Raw genomic sequence first — 26,219 nt, 5'->3', positions numbered from 1 at the left:
AAGCCTCTCCAAATGCAATTAACATCATGCTAATTTCCATTTTAATTACTTCCCAAGAAAACAGTGCAGTTCCTGACAGTAGAACATAATGTCAACTTCATGGTGCTGTGTTGGTAGACACTTAATGAACTTAATTAGATAATAAGGGATGTTAATTAGCTGAGTAATATGCAGATAAACATATTATGCAAATGATACATTAATTTTTCAGACAAATTCACAGATAGATTTGTAAATTCATTCTTCTGTACAGTATCAACCCATGTTTTAATGCCAGACAATGAAACCAGCAGCATAATTCTCAACAGCAGCTGGGGTGAACCAAACCAGCACAAGGTAAAATTAACAGGCAATACAAAATAAATAAATCAACAAATCTGCTATCATGTTGCAGCTCATAAAACTTTAGTTCGGCTGTGCTTGGAATATTGTGTGCAAGTCTGGTCGCCCCATTAAAGGAAGGATGTTGAGGCTTTGGAGAGGGTGCAGAAGAGGTTCACCTGGATTAGAGGCCATGAGTTCCAAGGAGAAGTCAGACAAGTTTGGCTTGTCTTCCATGGAGCATTGGAGGCTGTGGCGGGGGCCGGGGGGGGGGGGAGCCTGATAGATGTTTCTAAAGTCATGTGAGTACAGATAGAGTAGACAATTAGAATCTTTTTCCCAAGGGTGGAAATGTCAAATACTAGAGGACATACTTCAAGTTGAGAAGGGGAAAGAAGTTTACGGGAGATGTTGTGGCCAAGTGTTTTTTACACAGAGAGTGGTGGGTTCCTGGACAGGCTGCTAGGGTTGGTGATGGAAGCAGGTAAGACAGAAGTGTTGTTTGATAGACATCTGAATTTGTCCAGAATGCAGGTACTATATCTACACCATATGCAGGCAGAAGACATTTAACTTGGTTTGGCACAGACATCGTGGGTCGAAGGGCCTGTTCCTGTGCTGTTTATGTCCTCTGTTTTATGTTTTTTGGTAAACGATTGGATGCTGAAAATCTTGAGCAACAAACAGAAAATGCAGGTCCTGATGAAGAGTCTCAGCCTGAAATGTTGACTGTTTATTCTCTTCCATAGATGCTGCCTGACCTGCTGAATTCCTCCAGCTTTTCATGTGTGTTATTCAAGACTATATTCTTGTTTGACATCTGATCAGGTCCTCATGAGGACTTTGCACAAGAACACAAGAAAACAGGAGCAGAGGTAGGCCACTCGGCCCCTCTAGTTTACCTCACCATTCGATCTGATCATGGCTGATCTATGCTGGCTTCATCCACTTCTGTCACATTTTCCCTTAACAATTAATCTTTTAAATATTCATCTATCTCAACCTTAAATACATCCAATGACTCCGGTTAAGACGGCGCCAGTGAACAATGATTCCTTAGGTGACATGTTCCAGATAGTCAATTATTTCACTTTTTATATGCTGTCTACTTGTTCTTCTTATTTTAATTGTGTTTCAGAAACTGTCTGGAGCTCATTTGAGTTATCTATTGATCGGCTGTCCCCAAGAAAATTCCAGGAGAGGATCACAAACATGAGATGTCCTGAGCAGGAAAACAGAGATGAGCCAAGATTGATTCCATTTCTCACTGATTGAAACCTCGAGGAAGGTCGAAACATCGAGGCGAATTTGGAGGAGGCCTGTCAGTGGTCACTCTTCACAGGTCGGGCTGGAAGTCGAGAGGCCATGTTGGGCCAGAGGTCAGGAGGCTGCGTCAGGCCAAAAGTCAGGAGGTTGCTTTAGGCCAGAGGTCAAGACATCACGTGTCAGCTGTCACTCCCCAGAGAAGGACTAAGTTCGAGCTGTCGCTCTCCTCGATGCAAACGTAGGATATTTTTGAAATTCTGAGACATATGCGATTATTGGTGTGGACTGTAGTTTTTATTGGTCTCCTTCAGCTTTTTTGTGTCTTTTTTCTTGTTGGCAGGTGGGCAATATTACTTTTTTTGATCAAGGGAGGGGTTGGCAATTTGAGGTCTGATGTTCTTGTTGGTGCTTTTCTGTGTGAGTGAGTGATCTGTTAGGTTTTGTGTGACAGAGGTTGGCGGTTTGATGTTATTGTCACTCTTAATTTTTGTGTAGAAGGAGCTTGGGGTTAGGGGTTGATATCTTAGTGGTTGTGACCAGGTAGGCAATCCGTTAGTTTTTGTGTGAGGGAAGTGGTGGGGGTTTGGGGTGTGTCAGTTTTGATTCTTTTATGTTTCCATGTGTGGAGGGGGGGTGCTGACCTCTTTTCTTTCAATGATTTTCATATTTTTTTCTGTATTTCATGGCTATCTGGAGAAGACAAATCTCAGAGATGTATTCTGCACACATACTGTGATAATAAAATGAACCTTTGTACTTTTAATGATCTGGCCTCCAGCACACTCAGAAACAGAGAACATTGGTTCACTGTCTGTGAGAAAACTCTATGCACCTCAGTGTTCAATAACTAGTCCTTTGCTTTATTTATTTACTTACTTACTTATAGATACAGCACAGAACAGGCCCTTCCAGCCCTCCAAGCTGCACCATCAGCAATCCACCAATTTAACCCTAGCTTAATCACAGGACAATTTACAATGACCAATTAACCTATCAACCTGTACATTTTTGACTGTGGGAGGAGACCGGAGAAAAGCCCCATATTCCATGGGGAGTACGTACAAATGCCTTTCAGAGGACGCTGGGATTGAACTCTGAACTCCGATGCCCCAGGCTGTAAAAGCATCGTGCTAATCACCACACTACCATTGCGTTGTCCCCTTGTTTGTGACTCTCCCCTACTAGAAACATCACAACAGTTCAGGCACCGCTAAGATCTTAGAGGGTGGTTGGTGGTTAGTGTAACCCTTTACAACACCAATCATCACTAATCAGGGTGCAATTTCCGTTAGTGTCTGTAAGGAGTTTGTACGTTCTCCTTGTGACTGGGTGGATTTCCTCAGGATGGTCTGGTTTCCTCCCACGCTCCAAACATGTATGTGTTACTAAGTTGTGGGCATGCTATATTGCCACTAGAAGCATGGCAACACTTGCTCCCAGCACATCCGCGGACCGTGTTGGTCATTGACACAAATGACTCATTATTTCAATGTACATTTGGCAAATAAAGCCAATCTCTAATGTCTACAGTTTGAATAAGGTCACCTTTCATTCTTCCAAACACTGAGGAATATAAACTGTCTAGTCTTTCCTGAAAGGACAAATCTCCCATTCCTGAACTTAACCTGGGGAATCTCCAGTGTCACTACATCCTTTTATGGGTAAGAGCTCCAATGATATGCACAATATTCCAGCTGTGACCTCACCAACGATGTGCACGGTATTCCAGCTGTGACCTCACCAATGATGTGCATGGTATTCCAGCTGTGACCTCACCAATGATGTGCACGGTATTCCAGATGTGACCTCACCAACGATGTGCACGGTATTCCAGATGTGACCTCACCAATGTTGTGAATGGTATTGCAGGTATAACCTCACTGATGATTGCATAGTATTCCAGGTATGACCTCACCACACCATGTACAACTGTAACAAAACCTGTCTAATTTTGAATTCCAAGCACTTTGCAATAAACACCACCGTATGTTTCTGTCTGCTTGACTACTTGTTGCACCTCCCAGACATTCTATTGTAATATTTGCATTGGAACACCTAAATCCTTCTGAACTTAGCCTCTAGTCTAGATTCTAGTCTCTGTCTATTTTAATCTTTTAATAATAATCTATGTTTTGATTCCTCTTACTGAAGTGCAAGACCACACACTTCCGATATTTGCCAGGCTTACACACGGATACTCAGTCCATACACATCCTATCACAACATCCTCACCACCATCAGACCCTCCAGATAAAGGGTGGTACTTGTTCACAAGGTAATGACACCACTGAGTTGTGTTGATGAGTCTGGGAACTTGGCTTCAACAGTCACCAGATAAGGAACACCGCAGCCTTGTAAATTCAGCCAGCTCTACCAAGAGCATGACCTAGTTTTTCCAAACCAGAAGACCTGGATAAAGTCTCACTGCTTGTATCACCATCTGGTATGGAGGGGCGACTGCACAGGATCAGAAAAAGCTGCGGAAAGTTGCGATCACTGATTGTAAACTCGGCCAGCTCCATCAGGGGCACGAGTCTCCCCAGCATCGAGGACATCTCAAAAGGGCAATGCCTCAAAAAGGCGGCGTCCATCAGTAAGGACCCCATCACCCAGAACATGCTTTCTTCTCATTGCTGCCGTCAGGAAGGAGATACAGGATGCTGAAGACACACAGACTCGATGTTTTAGGAACAGCTTCTTCCCCTCCACTATCAGATTTCTGAACAGACAATAACCCATGAACACTAACTCAGTATTTTTGCTCTTTTTTTGCACTACTCATTTATATTTTCTATATGTAAATATAAAATAAAATAAGTAAAACAATTAGTTAATCGGGGAAGCTGCTTATTTGGGACAATGTTTAAAGAACAAAGATTAATAGAGAAAATAGCCGGGATCCCCTTCATTTATTTGGGACACCTTGCCACTTAAATGGGGCAGGGGACTGTTGCCGAACAGGTTCTAACTAGTGTCAGTTTCAAGCATTTGTGTTCAAAAAGCAGCAATTTTTGTCACTGATAGTTGGCAAGAAATAAGCAATAAGGCAATTCAGAGCTCTTTTGCTCACTGTGGTTTCAAGCATTGAGGTTTTGAGATGCCAGAAACGGTTGGAAGTGGAAATGAAATGATTTCACTACTTCAATAAGTTAGGGACTACGAAGAATTTGAAGGTGTGGACAATCATTTTGAATGTTACAATGAAAATGAAGATTTAGAAGACACATTCATCCATAGCACTGTATGAAGGCGGTCCATGACCTGCGCTAGGTGTCTGTGCTGATTTCGTTCAGGTCAGCGTACACAGAATGATTTCCTCCATCGATGACTATTAAGAACTAAAATCTTATAGTACTGTAGTACTATTGGTAGTGTTCTAATTTGTTCTATGTTTCATTTAAATACACAATTTGTTACTCAGTTAAACAGTAATTTGTATTTTTATACCTTTTTAACTTTATCCATGATACTTTGGCTAATTGAGACAGCTGCTAAATTGAGCCAAAAAGTACGAGTCCTGATGTGTCCCAATTGACTAAAATCCACTGTATTATTTCACAAAATGCATTAGTGATAATAACTGTGATTCTGATTCTGCTTAATGGCTGTGCAAAGGGAAGATGGTCAACTGCTGATCTGAAAAATGGACAACCAGCAGAGGGAAACTTGGTATGAAATTCGGATGCTCATTTATGGCCTTGGAAACAATCTAATTGAAAGAAGCATTCATGGTCCTCCTGAGGAAAATCATCTGGCTTGCCACAAGGTTGTTCTCATTACACACACGTCACATTGCTAATGGACTCTTGTACCTAGATCCCACTAGCCCTGCGGCCCCTATCATCACCACATGCCCCAATTCACCAGCATCCTCCACTCAGTTCTGCAGACTCTCGACACCTCCACCCATTCTCCGCTTGAGGCCCTCTGTTGGTCAGGGTTGACCATGATTTTGTGCCCCATGTGATATGCAAGTCAGTATGCAAGCCAGGGCAGTACGACATGGAGAGCAAGCTGTTGACCATTTAGCAAGCTCCCCCTCTCCATGTGGCTAATGAATCCAAAGGAATGGCAGAACCATACAGTTTGGCATCAGCAGCATCACAGGTTGCCAGTCAGTGTGGAACTCAATGTGGGACTGCCTTAGGAACTTCAGTTCTGGATTTTTCCCTCAGGATTTACTCCTGAAGCCTTCTCCATGAGTGTGCAAAAGGCACAAGGCAGCTGAGGTTTGAGATCAGAGTTTTCCCTCTCCGAGATGAGCTGCCAACCAATGCTGACATGTCCCATCTGCCCAAAGTGTGAGTTTTAAGGTGTGAGTAACCCACCTTGGCTCCTTCTCCTGCCAGTAGAAATGGTTCCACTGGGTTTAGTAGCTAAGCCACATATGCAGGCCAGGAGCTGGAGTAAGTTGTCAGAGGCTATTTGAGACACATGCATTTGGAAACATTTAATGGGTAGTGGGAACTTATCCCCACTACTACCCCTGGCTATAACAACGTCACTAATTCTCCCCAGAACCTCATAATCCTCAACCCACCTTGCAAATCCACGTGACACCCTTTTCAACACCAGTCACATTGCCTTGACCCTTATCACAATATATCCCATTCCCTATAGATGGTTGTTGGCCATCCTATCCCACCAGAAACTCGTGACTCTATATCCATCAGACCATAAGACATAGGAGCAGAATTAAGACATTTGGCTCATCGAGTCTGCTACACCAATTTGTGATGGCTAATTTATCATTCCCCTCAACCTCATTTTCATGGTAAATTTTGATGTGCTTACTACTCAAGAACCTATCAACCTCTGCTTTAAATATACCCAATGACTTGGCCTTCACAGCCATCTATGACAATGAATTCCACAGATATACCACTCCTGGCTAAATAAATCCCTCCTCATCTCTGTTCTAAAGGGACACTTTCTATTCTGAGGCTGTCCCCTTTGGTCTTAGAATCTCCCACTGTTGGAAACATCCTCTCCATGTCCACTCCATCACATTTCAATGGGATCCCCCTCATTCTTCTGAACTTGAGCAGGTACAGACACAGAGCTCCTGATATGTACCTGAACCCTTTCATTTCCAGGATTATTCTCGTAAACTTCCCCTGGACCCTCTCCAATGCCAGCACGTATTTTCTTAGATATGCAGCACAAAACAGTTCACAATTTTATACAACATCCCATCACAACAAACTATTATCATCTCCTACCACACACTTTGGGTGGTGGGGTGGAGATATGTTTCTATCAGAGGAGCTGTAAGGCACTCCTTCCCTCTACTAGCCTGCAGGTCACCCTTAGGCAGGGTGTAGCATGTGCTTAGACACCCCGATCAAGGTCGTGTGAAGCTATGGGACCAAATGATAGATGGTCTACTCTGGAACGCCAACATCAAGGAAGACCCTAATGGCAGCTCTCACTGAAAATGATGGAAAACTTCAAATATTCTCTTTTTTAGCTTGCTACAGCTGAGAACCGTAACTACATCTATGATATGTACAGTCAGTGATGAAGTTCTAATGTGACTGAATAATCTATTGCTACTTAAAACCAATGGAAATAAACCAGACTGTGGCTGACACATTGCCCCTTTAAGAAGTCGATGGTGAAAGGGGGGTCGACGTGCTGATCTGATGGTGCTTCTAAAAAAATGACGTTTTCGACTCCCAATACCGACCATCCTGCTGACAAATGTACAGTCTCTGGTAAATAAAATTGACAGTATCAGAGCTAGGGTGCTATATCAGAGGGGATCAGTGATCACCTGGAACCTACCAGCCTTCTCCTTCCCACCCTCCCCCCACCATCTTTATAGGGCCTCTGCCCCTTCCCTCTACAGTCCTGACGAAGGGTTCCGGCCCGAATCGTCGACTGATCATTTCCATGGATGCTGCCCGACCTGCTGAGTTCCTCCAGCATGTTGTGAGTGTTGCTATATCAGAGGGCTGGTGCGTCCTTTGTTTTGTGGAATCTTGGCTAACACCTTCTGTTCTAGATGCAGCAACTCAAATGGATGGGTTCACAATTCATCATGAGGATAGATCGGTTGAGTCTCTCAAAAGCAGGGGTGGAGGTGTATGCCTCATGATCAACTTCTCATGATGTACAATTGTGTCGGTGACATCCCAATACTGCTCACCAGACCTGGAATACCTCACAAATAAGTACAGGCTATTCTACCTGCCGTGGGAGATTTCTGTGATCACTTTGGTAGTGGTACATTCCACCTCAGGCTAATGTCAAACAGGCTCTAGGCAAACTGAGCAATGTAATCAATAGTACATCCTGGTGCCTGCCTCATCATTTTGGGGGATTTTAACCAGGCAAGCTTGATAAAGTCACTAAGCAATTATTATCAACAAATCACCTGCAGTACCAGAGGAAATAACAAACTGGACCACTGTTACACCAAGTCCAAGAGTACCCAAGTGCTATCCCACATCCACACTTTGGTAAATCTGATCACCTGGCTGTACTACTACTCCCAGAATACAGGCAGCACCAATAGTGAGGACCAAGAAGGTGCTGGACCAGGGAGGAACAAGAGTGCTTGCAGTACTGCTTTGAATCAGTGAACTGGACTGTGTTCGAAGAGTCATTTTCCGGTCTGAATGAGTGTGCCTCAGTTTTCACCAACTACATTAAAACCTGTGTGGATGAGTGAGTGCCTACGAAAACCTGCTGTACATTTCCAAACCAAAAACCGTGGATGAACCAGGTAACATTTCAGTGCTCTGAGGCAGATTGTCATGCCAGGTTTAGTATGGGTCAGTATACTCTTCATACTCGTAAAGGTGTCTTTTGCCATCCCTATTCTTCTTTTGATGTCCATGTTGCACCTGCCACCTGATGTCACCCAGCTTCCTAAGTAGCAAAAGTTCTGTACTTGTTTTATGTCTTCCCCATTTATTCTCAGCCTGCAGATGGGATTCTCCTTCTTTTTGGATATCACCATACATTCTGTCCTTTTGCAATTGATAGAGAGACCCATTTTTGCACTTTCTTCAACAACTATATCAATTAAGTTTTGTAGTTCTTCCTCTGTACTTGCAATTGACATAGTGTCATCCGCATATCTGAAATTATTGATGTTTTCACTGCCAACTTTGATTCCCAAGATGTTTCTTATTTTTTGTAATATTGTTTCACTGTACACATTAAACAAATCAGGGGAGAAAACACACCCTTGTCTAACGCCTCTCTTGATTTTCGTAAACTGACTCACTTCTCCATCTACTCTTACTGCTGCCGGAAAGATAACAAATTTCACAACATATGCTGGTGATATTAAATCTGATTCTGATTCGTATGAGCGGCTGATTCGTATCACAAGTCCTGGTTATGTGACCACTGACGCTAGGCAGTCAATCTCTGAAGAGTATTGATAATGGCTGGGGTCACCCATCTTGTAAAGACTCTGCCCAGAGAGGCAATGGTGAACTGCTTCTCTAGAAAAATTTGCCAAGAACAATCATGGTCACAAGAGCATAATCGCCCATGTCATACAACATGGCACATAATGATGACGGTGTCTATACCCCTCCTGGACCTACGTGATCCTGTTCCCCCTTGTTACATAACCCATGGCCTAACCCCCCATCCTACTTTGAGGACTGAAATGCTGCAACGGGATAAGGCTTCAGTGGGTCACAATTTGAATATTGTGCACAGTTCTGAGGTCACCCATTACAGAAAAGATATGGAGGCTTTGGAGAGGGTGCAGACTGGGTTCACCAGGGTGTTGACTGCATTGGATATAAGGAGAGGACTAACTTTGTTTCATTTTTCTGGGTTATCAGAGGCTGAAGAGTGATCTGAGACTTTTTCCCCCAGGGTGAAAATAGAGTCATGGAGAAACAGGCCCTTTGGCTCTTCTAGTCCATGCCAAACTGTTCTTCTGCTTAGACCCTTTGACCTACACTTGGACCATTGCCCTCCATACCCCTCTCATCCATGTACTTGGGGAAGCATAAACTTGCACTAGATACAGCATTGTGGGCCGAAGGGCCTGTATTGTGCTGTAGGTTTTCTATGTTCCTATACGACCACCCACTAACACACTTAATCCCACAACCTACACTCAGTGGCTGCTTTATTGGTACCTCCTGTACCTAGTAAAGTGGCCGCTAAGTGTACTTCTGTAGGCTCCTGCTGCTGCAGGCCATCCACTTTAAGGGTCGAAGTGTGGTACGTTCAGAGATGCTCCTGCACAACACTGTCCTAAAGTGTGATTATTTCAGTAACTGTCATCTGTCGGTTATTTGATGAAGGATATCAGCTCCTGGCTGAGAGGCGACATAAATCAGCTCCAATTTTACAACTGGGTCCACAGCAGATGCTCTGTCATTGGCTCTTCACTCAATCCTGTGAACATTTGGACAGCAAAGATGCATACAGTAGGATACTCTTTATCGATCACAGCTCAGCATTCAATTCATGATCCCCTCAAAACTAATCTATAAGCTTCAAGATTTTGGCATCAATAATTCTTTGTGCATTTGGATCCTGGATTTTCTCACTTTAAACCCCAGTCAGTTTGGATTGGCAACAACATTTCCTCCATGATCTGCATCAGCACAGTTGCACCACAGGGCTGTGTGCTTAGCCCCCTCGCTTGACACGCTTTACACCTATGTGTGTGGCTAAGCACAGCTCGAATAACATATTCGAGTTTGCTGAATAACACCACTGTTGTGGGCTGAATCAACGGTGGTAATGAATCAGCATACAGGAGGAAGATTGAAAATTTGGCTGAGTGGCATCATAATAACCTATCGCTCAATGTCAGTAAGACCAAGGAACTGATTGCAAACTTCAGGGAACAAGAGTTCCATGACCCAGTCCTCATCGGAGGATCAGAGCTGGAGATTTTTGGGTGTTACTACTTCAGAGGATCTGTCCTGGACACAGCACGTAAGTGCAATTGTGAAGAAAGCATGGCAGAGCCTCTACTTCATTAGGAGCCTATGGAGATTCAGCATGACATCTAAAACTTTGACGAACTTCTATAGACATGTAGTGAAGAGATATTGACTGGCTGCATCACAGCTTGGTATGGAAGCACTAGTGCCCTTGAACATCAAATTCTACAAAAGGTAGTATATTCCGCCCTGTACATCACAGGTAAAGCCCTCCCAACCACTGAGCACATCTACATGAAATGCTGATGTCAGAAGGCAGGGTCCATCATCAGAGACCCCCATCACCTTGGTCACGCTCTTTTCTCACTGCTACCATTGGGTAGAAGGCACAAGAGCCTCAGGACATGCATCACTAGGTTCAAGAAGAGTTCCTATCCCACAACCATCAGGCACATGAATACTCACTTGCCTGTCCATTGAGATGTTCCCACTACCAATGATCTCACTTTAAAGACCCTTTATCTTGTTTTTTCATGTTCTTGTTATTTATTGCTATTTATGTCAGGGGTACTTAGTGTAGTTTAAATGGCTGTTGTGTGTTCTTCGCGCCGAATGTTGGAGTCCTGGAAAACCCAGAGTCTCACAGGGAGCTACATCTGTGTGAAGTGCATCCAGCTGCAGCTCCTTGAAGACCATGTTAGGGACCTGGAGCAGCAGCTGGATGACCTTCGGCTTGTATGGGACAGTGAGGAGATCAGCAGTCGGAGTTACAGGGAAGTAGTCACCCCTAAATTGCAGAAGGCGGGTAGCTGGGTGACTGTTAGGAGAAGGAATAGGAAAGTGAATAGGCAGTTAGCAGAGAGAACCCCTGTGGCCATTCTCCTTAATAATAAATGTACCATTATAGACACTGTTGTGGAGGATGACTGCCCAGGGGAATACCACGGTTACTGGCACTGAACATGGGACTGTGGTGCAGAAAGGAAAGAGGAGAAGTGGGGAGCAGTAGTGATAGGGGACTCAGTAGTCAAAGGAACAAACAGGAGATTCTGCAGACGTGAACGTGACACCCAGATGGTATGTTGCTTCCCAGGTGCTAGGGTCAAGGACGTCTCGGATCTCATACTCAGCATTTTGGGAGGGGAGGGAGAGCAGCCAGGTTGTCTTGGTAATGTTGGTACCAATGAGATAGGAAGGAAAAGCAAAGAAGTCCTGAAGAGAGAATTTAGAGAGCTAGGTAGAAAGCTGAGAAGCAGGACCTCCAGGGTAGTAATTTCTGGATTGCTACCTGTGCCATGTGCCAGTGATAGTAGAAACAGAATGATTTGACAGATAACTGCATGGCTCAGAGGGAAGGGCTTTAGGTTCTTGGATCATTGGAATCTCTTCTGGGGGAGATATAACCTGTACAAAAGGGAAGGGTTGCACCTGAACCCGAGGGGACCAATATTCTCATGGGCAGGTTTGTTAGAGCTGTTGGGGAGAGTTTAAACTAATTTGGTAGCGGGAAGTCAAAGCTAATGTGAAAGCAAAAAAGAAGGCATACAACAAAGCAAAAATTGGTGGGAAGATAGAGGATTGGGAAGTTTTTAAATACCTATGGAGAGCAACTGAAAGAATCAATAAGAGGGAAAAATGAAATATGAAAGCAAGTTAGCAATCAAAGTGGATAGTAAAAGCTTTTTCAAGTATGTAAAAAATAAAACAGAAATGAGAGAAGACATAGGATCGCTAGAAAATGAGACCAGAGAAATAATAACTGGGGACAAGGAGATGGCAGATGAACTAAATGAGTATTTCGCATCAGTCCTCACTGTGGAAGACACCAGCAGTGTGCCAGGTGATGAAATGTGTGAGGGAAGAGAAGTGAGTGCAGTTACTGTTATAGGAGAGAACATGCTCAAAAAGCTGAAAGACCTAAAGGCTAAGTCATCCAGACCAGGTTCTGAAAGAGGTAGCAGTAGAGATTGTGGAGGCTTTCAAGAATCATTGGAGTCTGGCACAGTGCCAGAGCACTGGAAAATTGCAACAATTTTCTCTTTGAGAAAGGAGGAGGCAGCAGAAAGTTAATTATAGACCAGTTAGCCTGACCTTAGTAGTTGGGAAGACATTGGAGTCAATTATTAAGGATGAGGTTACGGACGGGACAAGATAGAGCAAAGTCAGCATGGTTTCCTTCAGGGAAAATCTTACCTGACAAACTTGTTGGAATTCTTTGAGAAGATTAAAAGTAGGAGATATAAAGGAATATATACATGGGAGTTGTATATTTGGATATTCAGAAGACATTTGACAAGGTGCCACACATAAGGCTACTTACCAAATTAAGAGCCCGTGGTATTACAGGAAAGTTACTGGCATGGTTAGAGCATTGGCTGTTTGGTAGAAACATAGAAACATAGAAAATAGGTGCAGGAGTAGGCCATTTGGCCCTTCAAGCCTGCACCGCCATTCAGTATGATCATGGCTGATCATCCAACTCAGAACCCTGTACCTGCCTTCTCTCCAGGGTTCTGAGTTGGATGATCAGCCATGATCATACTGAATGGTAGGAGGCAGTGAGTGGGAAATAAAGGATCCTTTTCTGTTTGGCTGCCAGTGATTAGCGGTGTTCTGCAGGTGTCTTTTTATGCTGTATATCAATAATTTAAATGATGGAACAGATGGCTTTGTTACCAAGCTTGCAGATGATACGAAGATTGGTAGAGGGGCAGGAGGTAGTGTTGAGGAAACAGGAAGGCTGCACAAGGACTTAGACAGATTAGGAGAATGGGCAATAAAGTGGCAAATGAACTACAACATTGGAAATGCATGGTCATGTACTTTGGTAGTAGAAATAAATGTGCGGACTATTTTCTAAACAGGGAGAAAATCCAAAAACCTGAGATGCAAAGGGAGTTGGGAGTCCTTGTGCTGAACTCCCTAAAGGTAACTTGCAGGTTGAGTTGGTGGTGAGGAAGGTAAATGCAATGTTAGCATTCTTTTCAAGATGTCTAGGATATAAGAGTGGGGATGTGATGCTGAGGCTCTATAAGGCACTGGTGAGGCATGATCAAGATCAGATTTATCAGAATCAGATTTATCATCACTGGCATGTATCGTGAAACATTAACTTAGCAGCAGCAGTTCAATTCAATACACAATATAGAAGGAAATAAATAAATATATTACAGTATATGCATATTGAATATAATTTAAATCATGCAAAAACAGAAATAATGTGTATTAAAAAAAAGTGAGGTAGTGTTCACAGGTTCAATGTCCACTTAGGAATCAGATGGCAGAGGGGAGGAAGCTGGTCCTGAAATGCTGAATGAGAAAATGAGAAAATGGCATGCCCTGGGTGCTGGGGGTCCTTAATAATGGACACTGCCTTTCAGAGACATCGCTCCTTGAAGATGTCCTGGATACTTTGTAGGCTAGTACATAAGATGGTGCTGACTAAATTTACGACCCTCTGCAGCTTCTTTTGGTCCCGTGCAGTAGCCCCCCCCTCCCCCGCCCCCAATACCGGACAGTGACGCAGCCTGTCAGAATGCTCTCCACGGTACATCTATAGAAGTTTTTGAGTGTTTTTGTTGACATACCAAATCTCTTTAAACTCCTAGTGAAGTTGTGCCCCCCTTGATATGTTGGGACCAGGTTAGGTCCTCAGAGATCTTGACACCCAGGAACGTGAAACTGCTCACTCTCTCCACTCCTGATCCCTCTATGAGGATTGGTATGTGTTTCTTCGTCTTACCCTTCCTGAAGCCAACAATCAGCTCTTTTGTCTTACTGACGATGAGTGCCGGGTTGTTGCTGCGGCACCACTCCACTAGTTGGTATATCTCACTCCTGTATGCCCTCTCAACACCACCTGAGATTCTACCAACAATGGTTGTATCATCAGCAAATTTATAGATGGTATTTGAGCTATGCCTAGCCACACAGTCATGGGTATAGAGAGAGTAGAACAGTGGGCTAAGCACACACCCCTGAGGTACACCAATGTAGATCGTCAGTGAGGAGGAGATATTATCACCAATCTGCACAGATTGTAGTCTTCAAGTTAGGAAGTCAAGGATCCAATTGCAAAGGGAGGTACAGAGGCCCAGGTTCTGTAATTTATCAATCAGGATTGTGGGAATGATGGTATTAAATGCTGAGCTATAGTCAATGAACAGCATCCTGACATAGGTGTTTGTATTGTCCAGGTGGTCTAAGGCAGCGTGAAGAGCCATTGAGATTGCATCTGCTATTGACCTATTGTGGTGATAGGCAAACTGCAGTGTGTCCAGGTCCTTGCTGAGGCAGGAGTTCAGTCTAGTCATGACTAACCTCTCAAAGCATTTCATCACTGTAGATGTGAGTGCTATTTGGTGATAGTCATTAAGGCAGTTGCCTTTTTGAAGCAAGTGGGAACTTCCGCCCGCAGCAGTGAGAGATTGAAATTGTCCTTGAATACTCCCACCAGTTGGTTAGCACAAGTTTTCAAAACCTTACCAGTTGAATGGGGAAGAAATGTGATTGAAGTGACTTTGATGGCAGAATGATTGTTGATTTGAGTGATTTCAGTATCTGAAATCACAGGGTGATTTGAGTATCTCAGAAACTGCTAATCTCCAGGGATTTTCACACACAACAGTCTCTAGAGTTTACAAAGAATGGTGCAAAAAAAAAAAAAAAAAATACAATGAGCGGCAGTTCTGTGGTGAAAACACCTTGTTAATGACAGAGGTCAGAGGAGAATGGACAGACTGGTTCAAACTGATAGTAACTCAAATAACCACACATCAGAACAGTGGTGCAGAAGAGCATCTCTGAATGCACAACATGTCAAACCTTGAACTGGATGGGCTACAGCAGCAAAAGAGCATGTACATACGCTCAGTGGCCACTTTACTAAGTACGGGAGGTAGCTAATAAAGTGGCCAGTGAGTGCACATGCAAATTACAATACTGTTCATTTAGTAAGACCAACCAATAATTTTGAACTTCTAACAATGATATGTTAATCACACTTTTTGCACTCCCCACATTCTCATCACCTGCTCCAGATACTACCACCCTGCAAAACACTGGTGTCATTTACCGTGGGCAATTAAACCGCCAACCTGCATGTCTTTGGGACACTGGAGAGAACTAGAGCAGCTGGAAACCCAGTCACAGGGAGCATCTCAGGTCAGGACTAAACCAGGGTGTCTGGGACTCTTTTCCTGCCACAGGGTTATCAGAATAAAAGCTACCTGTGGCTGAGACCCACCTATCAGAGGCTGGTGTGGAAGAAGTCCCAGCTCAAGGAATGGTTCTTATGGCAAGGGGCAACTTACACTTACTGTTAACAAGTATCTATAAAAACATAGAAACATAGAAAACCTACAGCACAATACAGGCCCTTCGTCCCACAGAGCTGTGCCGAACATGTCCACTGTCTGTTCACTGTACTTTACGCTATTGCCATAACTTCCATTCAAAAGTTACACACTACTTTTAAACTAAGACCAGCAGTTTTTCCTTGCATTTTTTATAATAAAACAGATTTGATATTTACTTCTAGGTTAATGAACAGAGGATTAGGTAAAATGTTAATAATGGAGAGGGAGTCAGAGGCTTTGTCTGATGTGTTGAAACCAAGGTAGGGTTTATTTTAGTACTTCAAGTTCAAATTTGCATTTACTGTTGCCCAGCATATACATACCCAGGGTATAAATGCTGTGAATATTAGTTTAATTGCTTTATCTTTATTGGAGCAGTTAATGAGTGACAAAACATACACACAAGAGTTTCTGCACATGCTGGAAATCCGGTGAAATATGTACAAAATGCTGAAAGAGCTCACCAGGTCAGGCAGAATTGATGGAAAGGAATAAACAGTCAGAGTTTCAAGCCGAGACCATTCACCAGTCCTGATGAAGGGTCTCGGCCAGAAACATTGAATGTTTGTTCCTTTCCATAGATGCTGCCTGACTTCCCAACTTCCTTCACCATTTTGAATGTGTTGAAGGCTGACAAAAGATCTGTCCCTAATTTTTCAAGAGGCAGGGTGGTAATACAAGACCAACAATCCAATTTAATATATGGGGTCTTCAAGATCGGTCACTTTGAGCTTTGAGATAATTAAAGCAGATTTGTTGCAATAGAGTTTGGTAGTTATACAAAGCAGTTAAAGAGGTTTACAACTTTTACAGCTAAACAGAACTGAAGCCAATTCTTGAGTCATTAAATAATTTATAAGAATTCTGGCTGAAACAAAATAACACTTCTGTTTATAGTTGGGGAAAATTTACAGATCCTCATCCAGCTCCCTCCAGATGCTACCACCAGTGGCAATTTACTGTGGGCAATTAAACCGCCAACCTGCACATCTTTGGAACACTGGAGGAAACCGGAGCAGCTGGAAACCCACAGTCACAGGGAACACCCCAGGTCAGGAATGAACTGGGCAAACGGAGTCTCTGGAGCATCTTTTTAAACCAGCTGCACCACTGTTTTGTGCAAGTTACATATATGGACTACACTAAGGAACTGCACCTTAAATTATTTGATTATTGTTTAATCAGAAGCAAGATACTGCTCTCTCTCATTTGCAGAATCAATCTGGTCTTAATCAAGCCTTTTTCCTTAAAAACTCAAGTCAAATTATCATAAACTTGGAGGTCAGTCAGCAGTTGATATTGTTAAAGACAGTATACAGACTGAAAGGCACTTCCCAATTTCTATTAAGTCAGTAGAAACCAGCATAAGATAATTTCCTTTCACTTTTGCTGCTTATATAGTGAATAATCTTTAGATATAGGTTGTATTTTATGATTACGTTTCCTATAGAGGGAGCGTCTAAGACCAGAGGACACAGCCTCAGAACAGAGGGGTGTCCTTTTAGAATGGAAATGAAGAAGAATTTCTTTAGCCAGAGGGTGATGAATCTGTGAAATTGGTTGCCACAGGTAGCTGTTTAAGGCAGAGGTTGATAGATTCTGGATTCGTCAGGGCATGCAGGGATATGGGGAGAAGGCAGGAGATTGGGGTTGAGAGGAAAATTGGATCAGCCATGATGGTGGAACAGACTCGATGGGCCAAATGGTCAAATTCAGCTCCTACATCTTGTGGTCTTATCATCTTATTATAAACATATTAGGAGAACTTTAATGCAATTGCTTACTGGAAGCCAATTAATAAGATCACAATTTAAGAAGTTACAGTGTTCTGTATGTCTGTCTAACACTGTTTTCAGCCTCTGAAACATTCCAAACTGTCTTACAACCAAAAAAAAACTTGGAAAGTACTGCCATTGTTGTTATACTTGTGAAGTACTGCCTCTGTTACACTTGTGAAGTACTGCCTCTGTTACACTTGTGAAGTGCTGTCGCTGTTACACTTGTGAAGTACTGCCACTGTTGTTACACTTGTGAAGTACTGCCACTGTTAAACTTGTGAAGTACTGTCACTGTTGTTACACTTGTGAAATACTGCCTCTGTTACACTTGTGAAGTACTGTCACTGTTGTTACACTTGTGAAGTACTGTCACTGTTACACTTGTGAAGTACTGCCACTGTTAAACTTGTGAAGTACTGTCACTGTTGTTACACTTGTGAAATACTGCCTCTGTTACACTTGTGAAGTATTGTCACTGTTGTTACACTTGTGAAGTACTGCCACTGTTAAACTTGTGAAGTACTGTCACTGTTGTTACACTTGTGAAGTACTGCCTCTGTTACACTTGTGAAGTACTGTCACTGTTGTTACACTTGTGAAATACTGCCTCTGTTACACTTGTGAAGTACTGTCGCTGTTACACTTGTGAAGTACTGTCACTGTTGTTACACTTGTGAAGTACTGCCTCTGTTACACTTGTGAAGTACTGTCGCTGTTACACTTGTGAAGTACTGCCACTGTTGTTACACTTGTGAAGTACTGCCACTGTTAAACTTGTGAAGTACTGTCACTGTTGTTACACTTGTGAAATACTGCCTCTGTTACACTTGTGAAGTACTGTCACTGTTGTTACACTTGTGAAGTACTGTCACTGTTACACTTGTGAAGTACTGTCACTGTTTTTACACTTGTGAAATACTGCCACTGTTACACTTGTGAAGTACTGCCACTGTTAAACTTGTGAAGTACTGTCACTGTTGTTACACTTGTGAAATACTGCCTCTGTTACACTTGTGAAGTATTGTCACTGTTGTTACACTTGTGAAGTACTGTCACTGTTACACTTGTGAAGTACTGTCACTGTTGTTACACTTGTGAAATACTGCCTCTGTTACACTTGTGAAGTATTGTCACTGTTGTTACACTTGTGAAGTACTGTCACTGTTACACTTGTGAAGTACTGTCACTGTTGTTACACTTGTGAAATACTGCCTCTGTTACACTTGTGAAGTACTGTCACTGTTACACTTGTGAAGTACTGCCACTGTGGTTATACGATAAGTTATTCTGGTTAAGTTACAAAAGACTTCAAAATAAATTAATAGAATATCTGTAATATGTTCAAAATTAGGAATGATTTCAATCAGAGAATTATAACTGACCTGTATAAATGTAAAGACAATGTCTGATCCTAAATAAAGATCCAGTTTATTTGAAGCTTTACTGAAGTTTGTGTTGGAGTCTTTATAAACTTTGATGTGACTGTTAATCATATATTGGTGGTTAGAAGTACAACTCAGCATGTTAGGATTCATTGCTATCTATAACATGGTTGAACATCTGGGATAGAGGTTCAGTTGTATTATTATTGGTGCATTTTTGTTCACAAGACAGACCAATATCTAGGGAAATAGCGGAAGGCAGATGTTTCTTTACCATGCTTTTTAAATAATAAGTTTTGGAGTTATTTTCAGTGTGACAAGGACAGAAGTCAAGGTGTTCTCAAGCAGGATAAACACAGAAAATAATTGAGAACTGATATGAATCCTTCTACACCATGCTGGATTTAGCAATGCAATGGGGCAATACTTATAACTTACGTAATTATCTAATTACTGTTGAGGAAAATAGATAAAATAAACAATACAAGATAGAAAAACAGTGGACAAATGAGTATGAGGTTTAAGTTTTAGCGTATATACAGTAAGTTTTCCTCTGGATGCTCCAGTTTCCAAATTCCAAAGTCAAAGAGTAAGGGTCAGTAAGGCGTGGGCATGCTATGTCGATGCTGGATTTGTAAGTCCTTGTTGATTTGCTTTGATCCAAATGATGCATTTCACTGCATGTTTCAATGTACATATTGCAAATAAAGCTAATATTTTCTCTCTTTAAAATTTCCATCTAATTATATAGAACATAGAAACATACCACACAGGAACAGGCCTTTTGGCCCACAATGTTGTGCCAAACGAATTAAATGAATTATCAAATGGCCAACTGAACTCATCCTTTCTGTCTATACAATACCTATACCCTTCCATTTTCCTCATATTCATGTGCCTATCTCAATGTCTCTAATGTATCTGCCTCTACCACCACCCCAGGCAGTGTGTTCCAGGCATCCACCACTCTCTGTAAAAAAGCTGCCTCTCCCATTCCTTTTGAAGTTACCCCCTTCTCACCTTAAAAGCATGCCCGCTGGTTTTTAAATATATAAATATGGAATTACAGTGGTATGCAAAAGTTTGGGCATCCCAGTCAAAATTTCTGTTACTGTGAATAGTTAAATGAGTAGAAGATGAACTGATCTCCAAAAGTCATAAAGTTAAAGATGAAATGTTCTTTTCAACATCTTAAGCAAGATCTGTGTATTATTTTTGTTTTGTAGAGTTTTAGAGTGAAAAAAAGGAAAGGAGCACTATGCAAAAGTTTGGGCACCCCAAGAGATTTGAGCTTTCAGATAACTTTTACCAAGGTCTCAGACTTTAATTAGCTTGTTAGGGCTATGGCTTGTTCACAGTCATCGTTAGGAAAGGCCAGGTGATGCAAATTTGAAAGCTTTATAAATACCCTGACTCCTCAAACCTTGTCCCAACAATCAACAGCCATGGGCTCCTCTAAGCAGCTGCCTGGCGCTCTGAAAATTAAAATAAATGATGCCCACAAAGCAGGAGAAGGCTATAAGAAGATAGCAAAGCATTTTCAGGTAGCCATTTCCTCAGTTTGTAATGTAATTAAGAAATGGCAGTTAACAGGAACGGTGGAGGTCAAGTTGAGGTCTGGAAGACCAAGAAAACTTTCCGAAAGAACTGCTCGTAGGATTGCTAGAAAGGCAAATCAAAACCCCCGTTTGACTGCAAAAGACCTTCAGGAAGATTTAGTGGAATCTGGAGTGGTGGTGCACTGTTCTACTGTGCAGCAACACCTGCACAAATATGACCTTCATGGAAGAGTCATCAGAAGAAAACCTTTCCTGCATCCTCACCACAAAATTCAGTGTCAGAAGTTTGCAAAGGAACATCTAAACAAGCTTGATGCATTTTGGAAACAAGTCCTGTGGACTGATGAAGTTAAAATAGAAATTTTTGGCCGCAATGAGCAAAGGTATGTTTGGAGGAAAAGGGGTGCAGAATTTCATGAAAAGAACACCTCTCTAACTGTTAAGCATGGGGGTGGATCGATCATGCTTTGGGCTTGTGTTGCAGCCAGTGGCACAGGGAACATTTCACTGGTAGAGGGAAGAATAAATTCAATTAAATACCAGCAAATTCTGGAAGCAAACATCACACCGTCTGTAAAAAAAGCCGAAGATGAAAAGAGGATGGGTTCTACAACGGGATAATGATCCTAAATACACCTCAAAATCCACAATGGACTACCTCAAGAGGCACAAGCTGAAGGTTTTGCCATGGCCCTCACAGTCCCCCGACTTAAACATCATCGAAAATCTGTGGATAGATCTCATAAGAGCAATGTATGCAAGATGGCCCAAGAATCTCACAAAACTAGAAGCCTTTTGCAAGGAAGAATGGGCGAAAATCCCCCAAACAAGAATTGAAAGACTCTTAGCTGGCTACAAAAAGCGTTTACAAGCTGTGATACTTGCCAAAGGGGGTGTTAATAAGTACTGACTATGCAGGGTGCCCAAACTTTTGCTTCTGGCCCTTTTCCTTTTTTGTTATTTTGAAACTGTAAAAGATGGAAATAAAAAAGTAATCTTGCCTAAAATATTAAAGAAATGTGTCATCTTTAACTTTATGCCTTTTGGAAATCAGGTCATTTTTTACTCGCTCAGCTATTCATAGTAACAGAAATGTTGACCGGGGTGCCCAAACTTTTGCATTCTACTGTATATCGAAAATTAGATAGGAACCTCAAGTTTTAAAGTTAGACATTAGTTTGAACTACAACAACTGTACTGGAAAACAGTACACTGTTTTCCAACAGTAACAGTACAGTAACTCTGAAACTTTGGACCATTCACAACCGATCACTGGTACTAGTAATGATCTTCTACACCAAGGAAATGAAGAGACATTTAAGATTAAGAAAATAAAAGGCTGATGGTGTAGTCATTTATCAAAGGCTTGATAGGTTGTCGGAAGGCTACATGTTAAAGGAGATCACAAGATGATGAATAATGTTTTCTCTAATCACAATTTACTTAATTACAGTCCTTTTGTCTAGGAACTAAAGCAGGAGTTGCAAAAACACTAATTTCATGCATTCGTGCATGAGTTATGTCTCAAAGCTGCATTTTCCAGATGGTAACATTTCCACTGGAAGAACTAATGATGTGGATATATTTAGAGGAAAACCAATAAAAGAGTCTTTAACCTTCAACAGCAAAAGCTTGTTCTACAAAATGTTCCAAGGGATAAATTAACAAATACCAATTACACTGCTCACTGAGGTGTAATCAGCTGTAATAATCAAAATTAATTTTTAAAAATAATTAAACAGACCCCTGGGCAAATTCTCTATGCTTTCTGCTATGACATCACAGCTTACACTTGTACCTGTGACAGAAATTTCATTGTTTAGTAATCCTCCTTTCTAAAACTTGCCACTTTGAACTGTGACAATACTGGAAAATCTGTGAACACGAGAGTTTCAGCAGATGCTGGAAATCCAGAGCAACACACACAAAATGCTGGGGGAACTCTGTAGGTCAGGCAGCATCTATGAAAATGAATAAGCAGTCAATGTTTCAAGTCCTGATGAAGGGTCTCAGCCTGAAACATTGACTAACAAGAGAAAATCTGCAGATGCTTGAAATCCAAGCAACATACACAAAGGAGGGAGGGAAGGAGGAGGGAGGAGAAGATGGCGGCGCGACGCAGCTCACAACGGCCACTCCGGTGGTGATGTCTGCTATTTGTCAAGTAGGGTGCCGTGCACAATTCTGATTTGATGGAGACAAATGAGAGAGCACGGAGGAACATCTGGTGAAACTTCTGAAATTTCTGCTTCGCTGCTGCTGCTACTGTGTGGTCCAGAATCTCCGGAGAGGAAGGCCCCAAGTCCTCGGCTTTGCTTATTGCTCGGCAGCCCAGGCGGGGTCAAAGCACTCAGCAGAGGATGGTGCTTGGAGAGGCTGAGTCAGAGGACTGGACGGAGACTCAAAGTTTTCGGACGGACTCAGAGTCCGCTGTGGTCGGGTGCTTCCAATGGTGCTGCATCGGTAAGTTTGCAACGCTTGGAGGTTCATGGCAGGGAGAGTTTCTCCCTTCTACTGTCTGCGTGAGATGATGAGGCTATCGGGACTTTGAGACATTTTTTACCGTGCCCATGGTCTGCTCTTTATCAAATTACGGTATTGCTTTGCACTGTTGTAACTATATGTTATAATTATGTGGTTTTGTCAGTTATAGTCTTGGTTTGTCCTGTGTTTCTTGTGATATCATTCTGGAGGAACATTGTATCATTTCTAATGCAGGCATTTCTAAATGACAATAAACGAGGACTGAGTGTCCTCATAATCTAATCTAAATGCTAGTGACCTGAAGGTGGCAAGAAAGGTTCCCCCAATGTCCATCAACTGTGCAAGGTCGCAAAACTGTTCATTTTGAAGTACAAATGCCACCATTTGAGCAAAGTCTGAAATCGGTTTGGAGTTGAACATACTTTTCCATATGTTCATTAATGTGTTGAACTGAATGTAAAGAGTTACTCATTTTAACAGCTAACAACACACTGTCGATAAGAACTTTGATCTCCTCTGGGTTTGACTGCTTTCGCTCTTGCTCATCTGCACTCAACCATAACATGCGTAGCACTCCTGTAACGGGTAATGACGGGTTCTGTTGCCTGAGCTTTTGTACACCGTCCAAATGCGATTTACTTGCCAAATGACGTGTCAAAAAGTCAAGTTTCCAAATATCAGCCCACTTCTTTCCACTAGCAAATTCTCCAGCAACTTTCGCATCATGACAATACAAACAGATAACTCCAGTTTCCGAATCATACATAAATATTTATGGTAGCTGAACGTTCATGACCTCATGAGCTTTCGGTGTAGCAGTTTCTACTATTCTGTTAAGCCATTCAACTTTAAACAAATTTGCAGTTCTTTTGTGCTTCACGCCTTTCGCTTCTTTTGAATTCGACATAGTGAATCAATATTTTTTCAATAAAAACTTAGTAAGCTATCTACAGGATTTGAAACAGATCTTTGTAAACTTTACGATATGAACACTGTCCGCCAAAGATGGCAGCTGCCGTGATGCAGCTGTACAAACCGGAACAGGAAAGGTGAGGTGACGTAAATTACTGACGTGCATTGTGGTATTTGAAAAACCAACTAACTAGTTAACAGAAACATTTAGCTAAAAGATTATTTTCAATAAGTATAATTATTAATTACTGTGGGCACGTAGCCAAGTGGTTAAGGCATTCAACTAGCGACCTGAAGGTCGTGAGTTCGAGCCCCAGCTGAGTCAGCGTGTTTGTGTCCTTGAGCAAGGCACTTAACCACACAGTGCTCTGCGACAACACTGGTGCCAAGCTGTATGGGTCCTAATGCCCTTCCCTTGGACAACATCGGTGTTGTGGAGAGGGGAGACTTGCAGCATGGGCAACTGCCGGTCTTCCATACAACCTTGCCCAGGCCTGTGCCCTGGAGAGTGAAGACTTTCCAGGTGCAGATCCATGGTCTCACAAGACTAACGGGTGCCTTTAATTTTTAATTACTACATTATTTTAGGTAACTAACCTTTTGTGCGCATATTAATTTCCTTTGTGTGCTAGTTGAAAAACGTGTGTGTGTGCGCACACACGCACAGTTTTGAGGGAACATAGCTCTACACCCTCTCTAAAGCTTCCACATCCTTCCTTTAATGAGACAAGCTGAAGTGAGCATGATAATCCAAGTCTGGTCTAGCCAGGGTTTTATAGCACCTTGCGGCTCTTGAACTCACTCCACTGACTAATCAAGGACAATACACCATAATCCAAAGATCCAACGATACTGCTCCCCAAGCTTTCTTCCACAGACATACTGTCCACATTGCCTAAGTCATCCTTAGAGACAGACCAGCACTGTGTCATTTCTCATTTAGTGAAACTCAACTCACCTAGGGTCTTCTAAACAGGTTTCATAAGAACATCCACAGCAGGTCACTGGACCCCTCAAACATGTCCTGCCACTCAGTATGACCATGGCTGACTTGCCTCAGATCTCGTCTTTCCCTTTTGTGTCAGTTGTCAATCCCCAAGCTTTCAAAAATACATCAACCTCAGTGTAGAAAATTCCAGAGGTTCACCAACCTCTGCAGGGAGAAATCTGTACATGCTTTAAATGACTGCCTCTTTTCTGTTATCTATCTAACTATCTATCCATCTATCTATCTATTTATTTATTGGTACAGTGTCGATGGGCCCTTCAGGCCCTTTGAGCTGCACTGTCCCAGCAACCCCAACAGCCCCGATTTAACCCTGAGTTAATCACAGGACAATTTACAATGACCAATTAACCTGCCTGGTACACATTTGGACTGTGGGAGGAAACCAGAGCACCTGGAGGAATCCCACACATTCCACAGGGAGAAGCTACAGAGATTTCTTACAGAGGACTTCAGGATTGAACTTTAAACTCTGACACCCCAAGCTGTAACAGTGTCACGCTAACTGCTACACTACCGTGGCACCTTATCTTGTAACGATGACCCTTCATCTTCATGTCTATCATGTCATAGTTTCTCTCCCTGCAGGCGCTGCTTGACCTGCTGTGTACATTTAGCATTTTCTGCTTCTTTATATTTTCAGCACCTGCAGTGTTTGTTACTAGACTGGAAAAATTAGCAGAGGGATCAGGAAAGGGAGAATTTTCAACAAGTCAAGGCAACAGGAAACACATCTGGCAATATACCTTTATAGTCAAATCATGGGACTCTCTTGAAAGCCTCTTGCCCACCAAACGCACAGCTGTTGACAGGCTCTCGGAGAACCATTCTGTTTTATTCTGCTGAGCCTGTACCGGGACACTTTTACTCCAGACGTTCTTCTTCTCTGAAGCTGAGGAACAAAAGCAGATCCAGATTAAGGAGCATCACAAAGGACCCCACCCACCCTGCTCATGGACTGTTTGTCCCACTCCCATCAGGGAGGAGGCTAGTTAGCATCCACGCCAGGACAAACAGTCTCAAAAACAGTTACTATCCCCAAGCAGTAAGGCTGATCAACACCTCCACCCACTAACCCACCCCTCCACACCCTCAACCTCCACTACTTTATCATTTCCTGTCAGTGTCGCCTTATGTACAAACACTCCTGTGCCATCACTTTATGGACATACAATCAATCTATGTATATAAGCTGTCTTATGTATTTATATTGATTGTGTTTTTTATTATTGTGTTCTTTATCTTATTTTGATTTCTTGTGCTACATCAGATCCAGAGAAA

At 42.3% G+C, this 26,219-nt stretch overlaps 1 protein-coding gene across 5 annotated transcripts in view; it reads right to left on the bottom strand.

Moving 5' to 3' along the window:
- Positions 1-26,219, bottom strand: part of wdfy4 (WDFY family member 4) — a 358,785-nt gene that overhangs the window by 151,192 nt on the left and 181,374 nt on the right. For all 5 annotated transcript variants that reach the window (XM_072282880.1, XM_072282882.1, XM_072282881.1 and 2 more), the window contains one exon: positions 25,685-25,830. In XM_072282880.1, coding sequence (XP_072138981.1) covers positions 25,685-25,830 — 146 coding nt within the window. The remainder of the gene's footprint in view (positions 1-25,684; positions 25,831-26,219) is intronic.

Source organism: Mobula birostris, chromosome 18, assembly GCF_030028105.1.
Source record: "Mobula birostris isolate sMobBir1 chromosome 18, sMobBir1.hap1, whole genome shotgun sequence".
In the NCBI taxonomy this organism is placed as follows: Eukaryota; Metazoa; Chordata; class Chondrichthyes; order Myliobatiformes; family Myliobatidae; genus Mobula; species Mobula birostris.
Note: the sequence above shows the minus strand (reverse complement) of the source record. Positions and strands in the feature narration are given on the sequence as shown.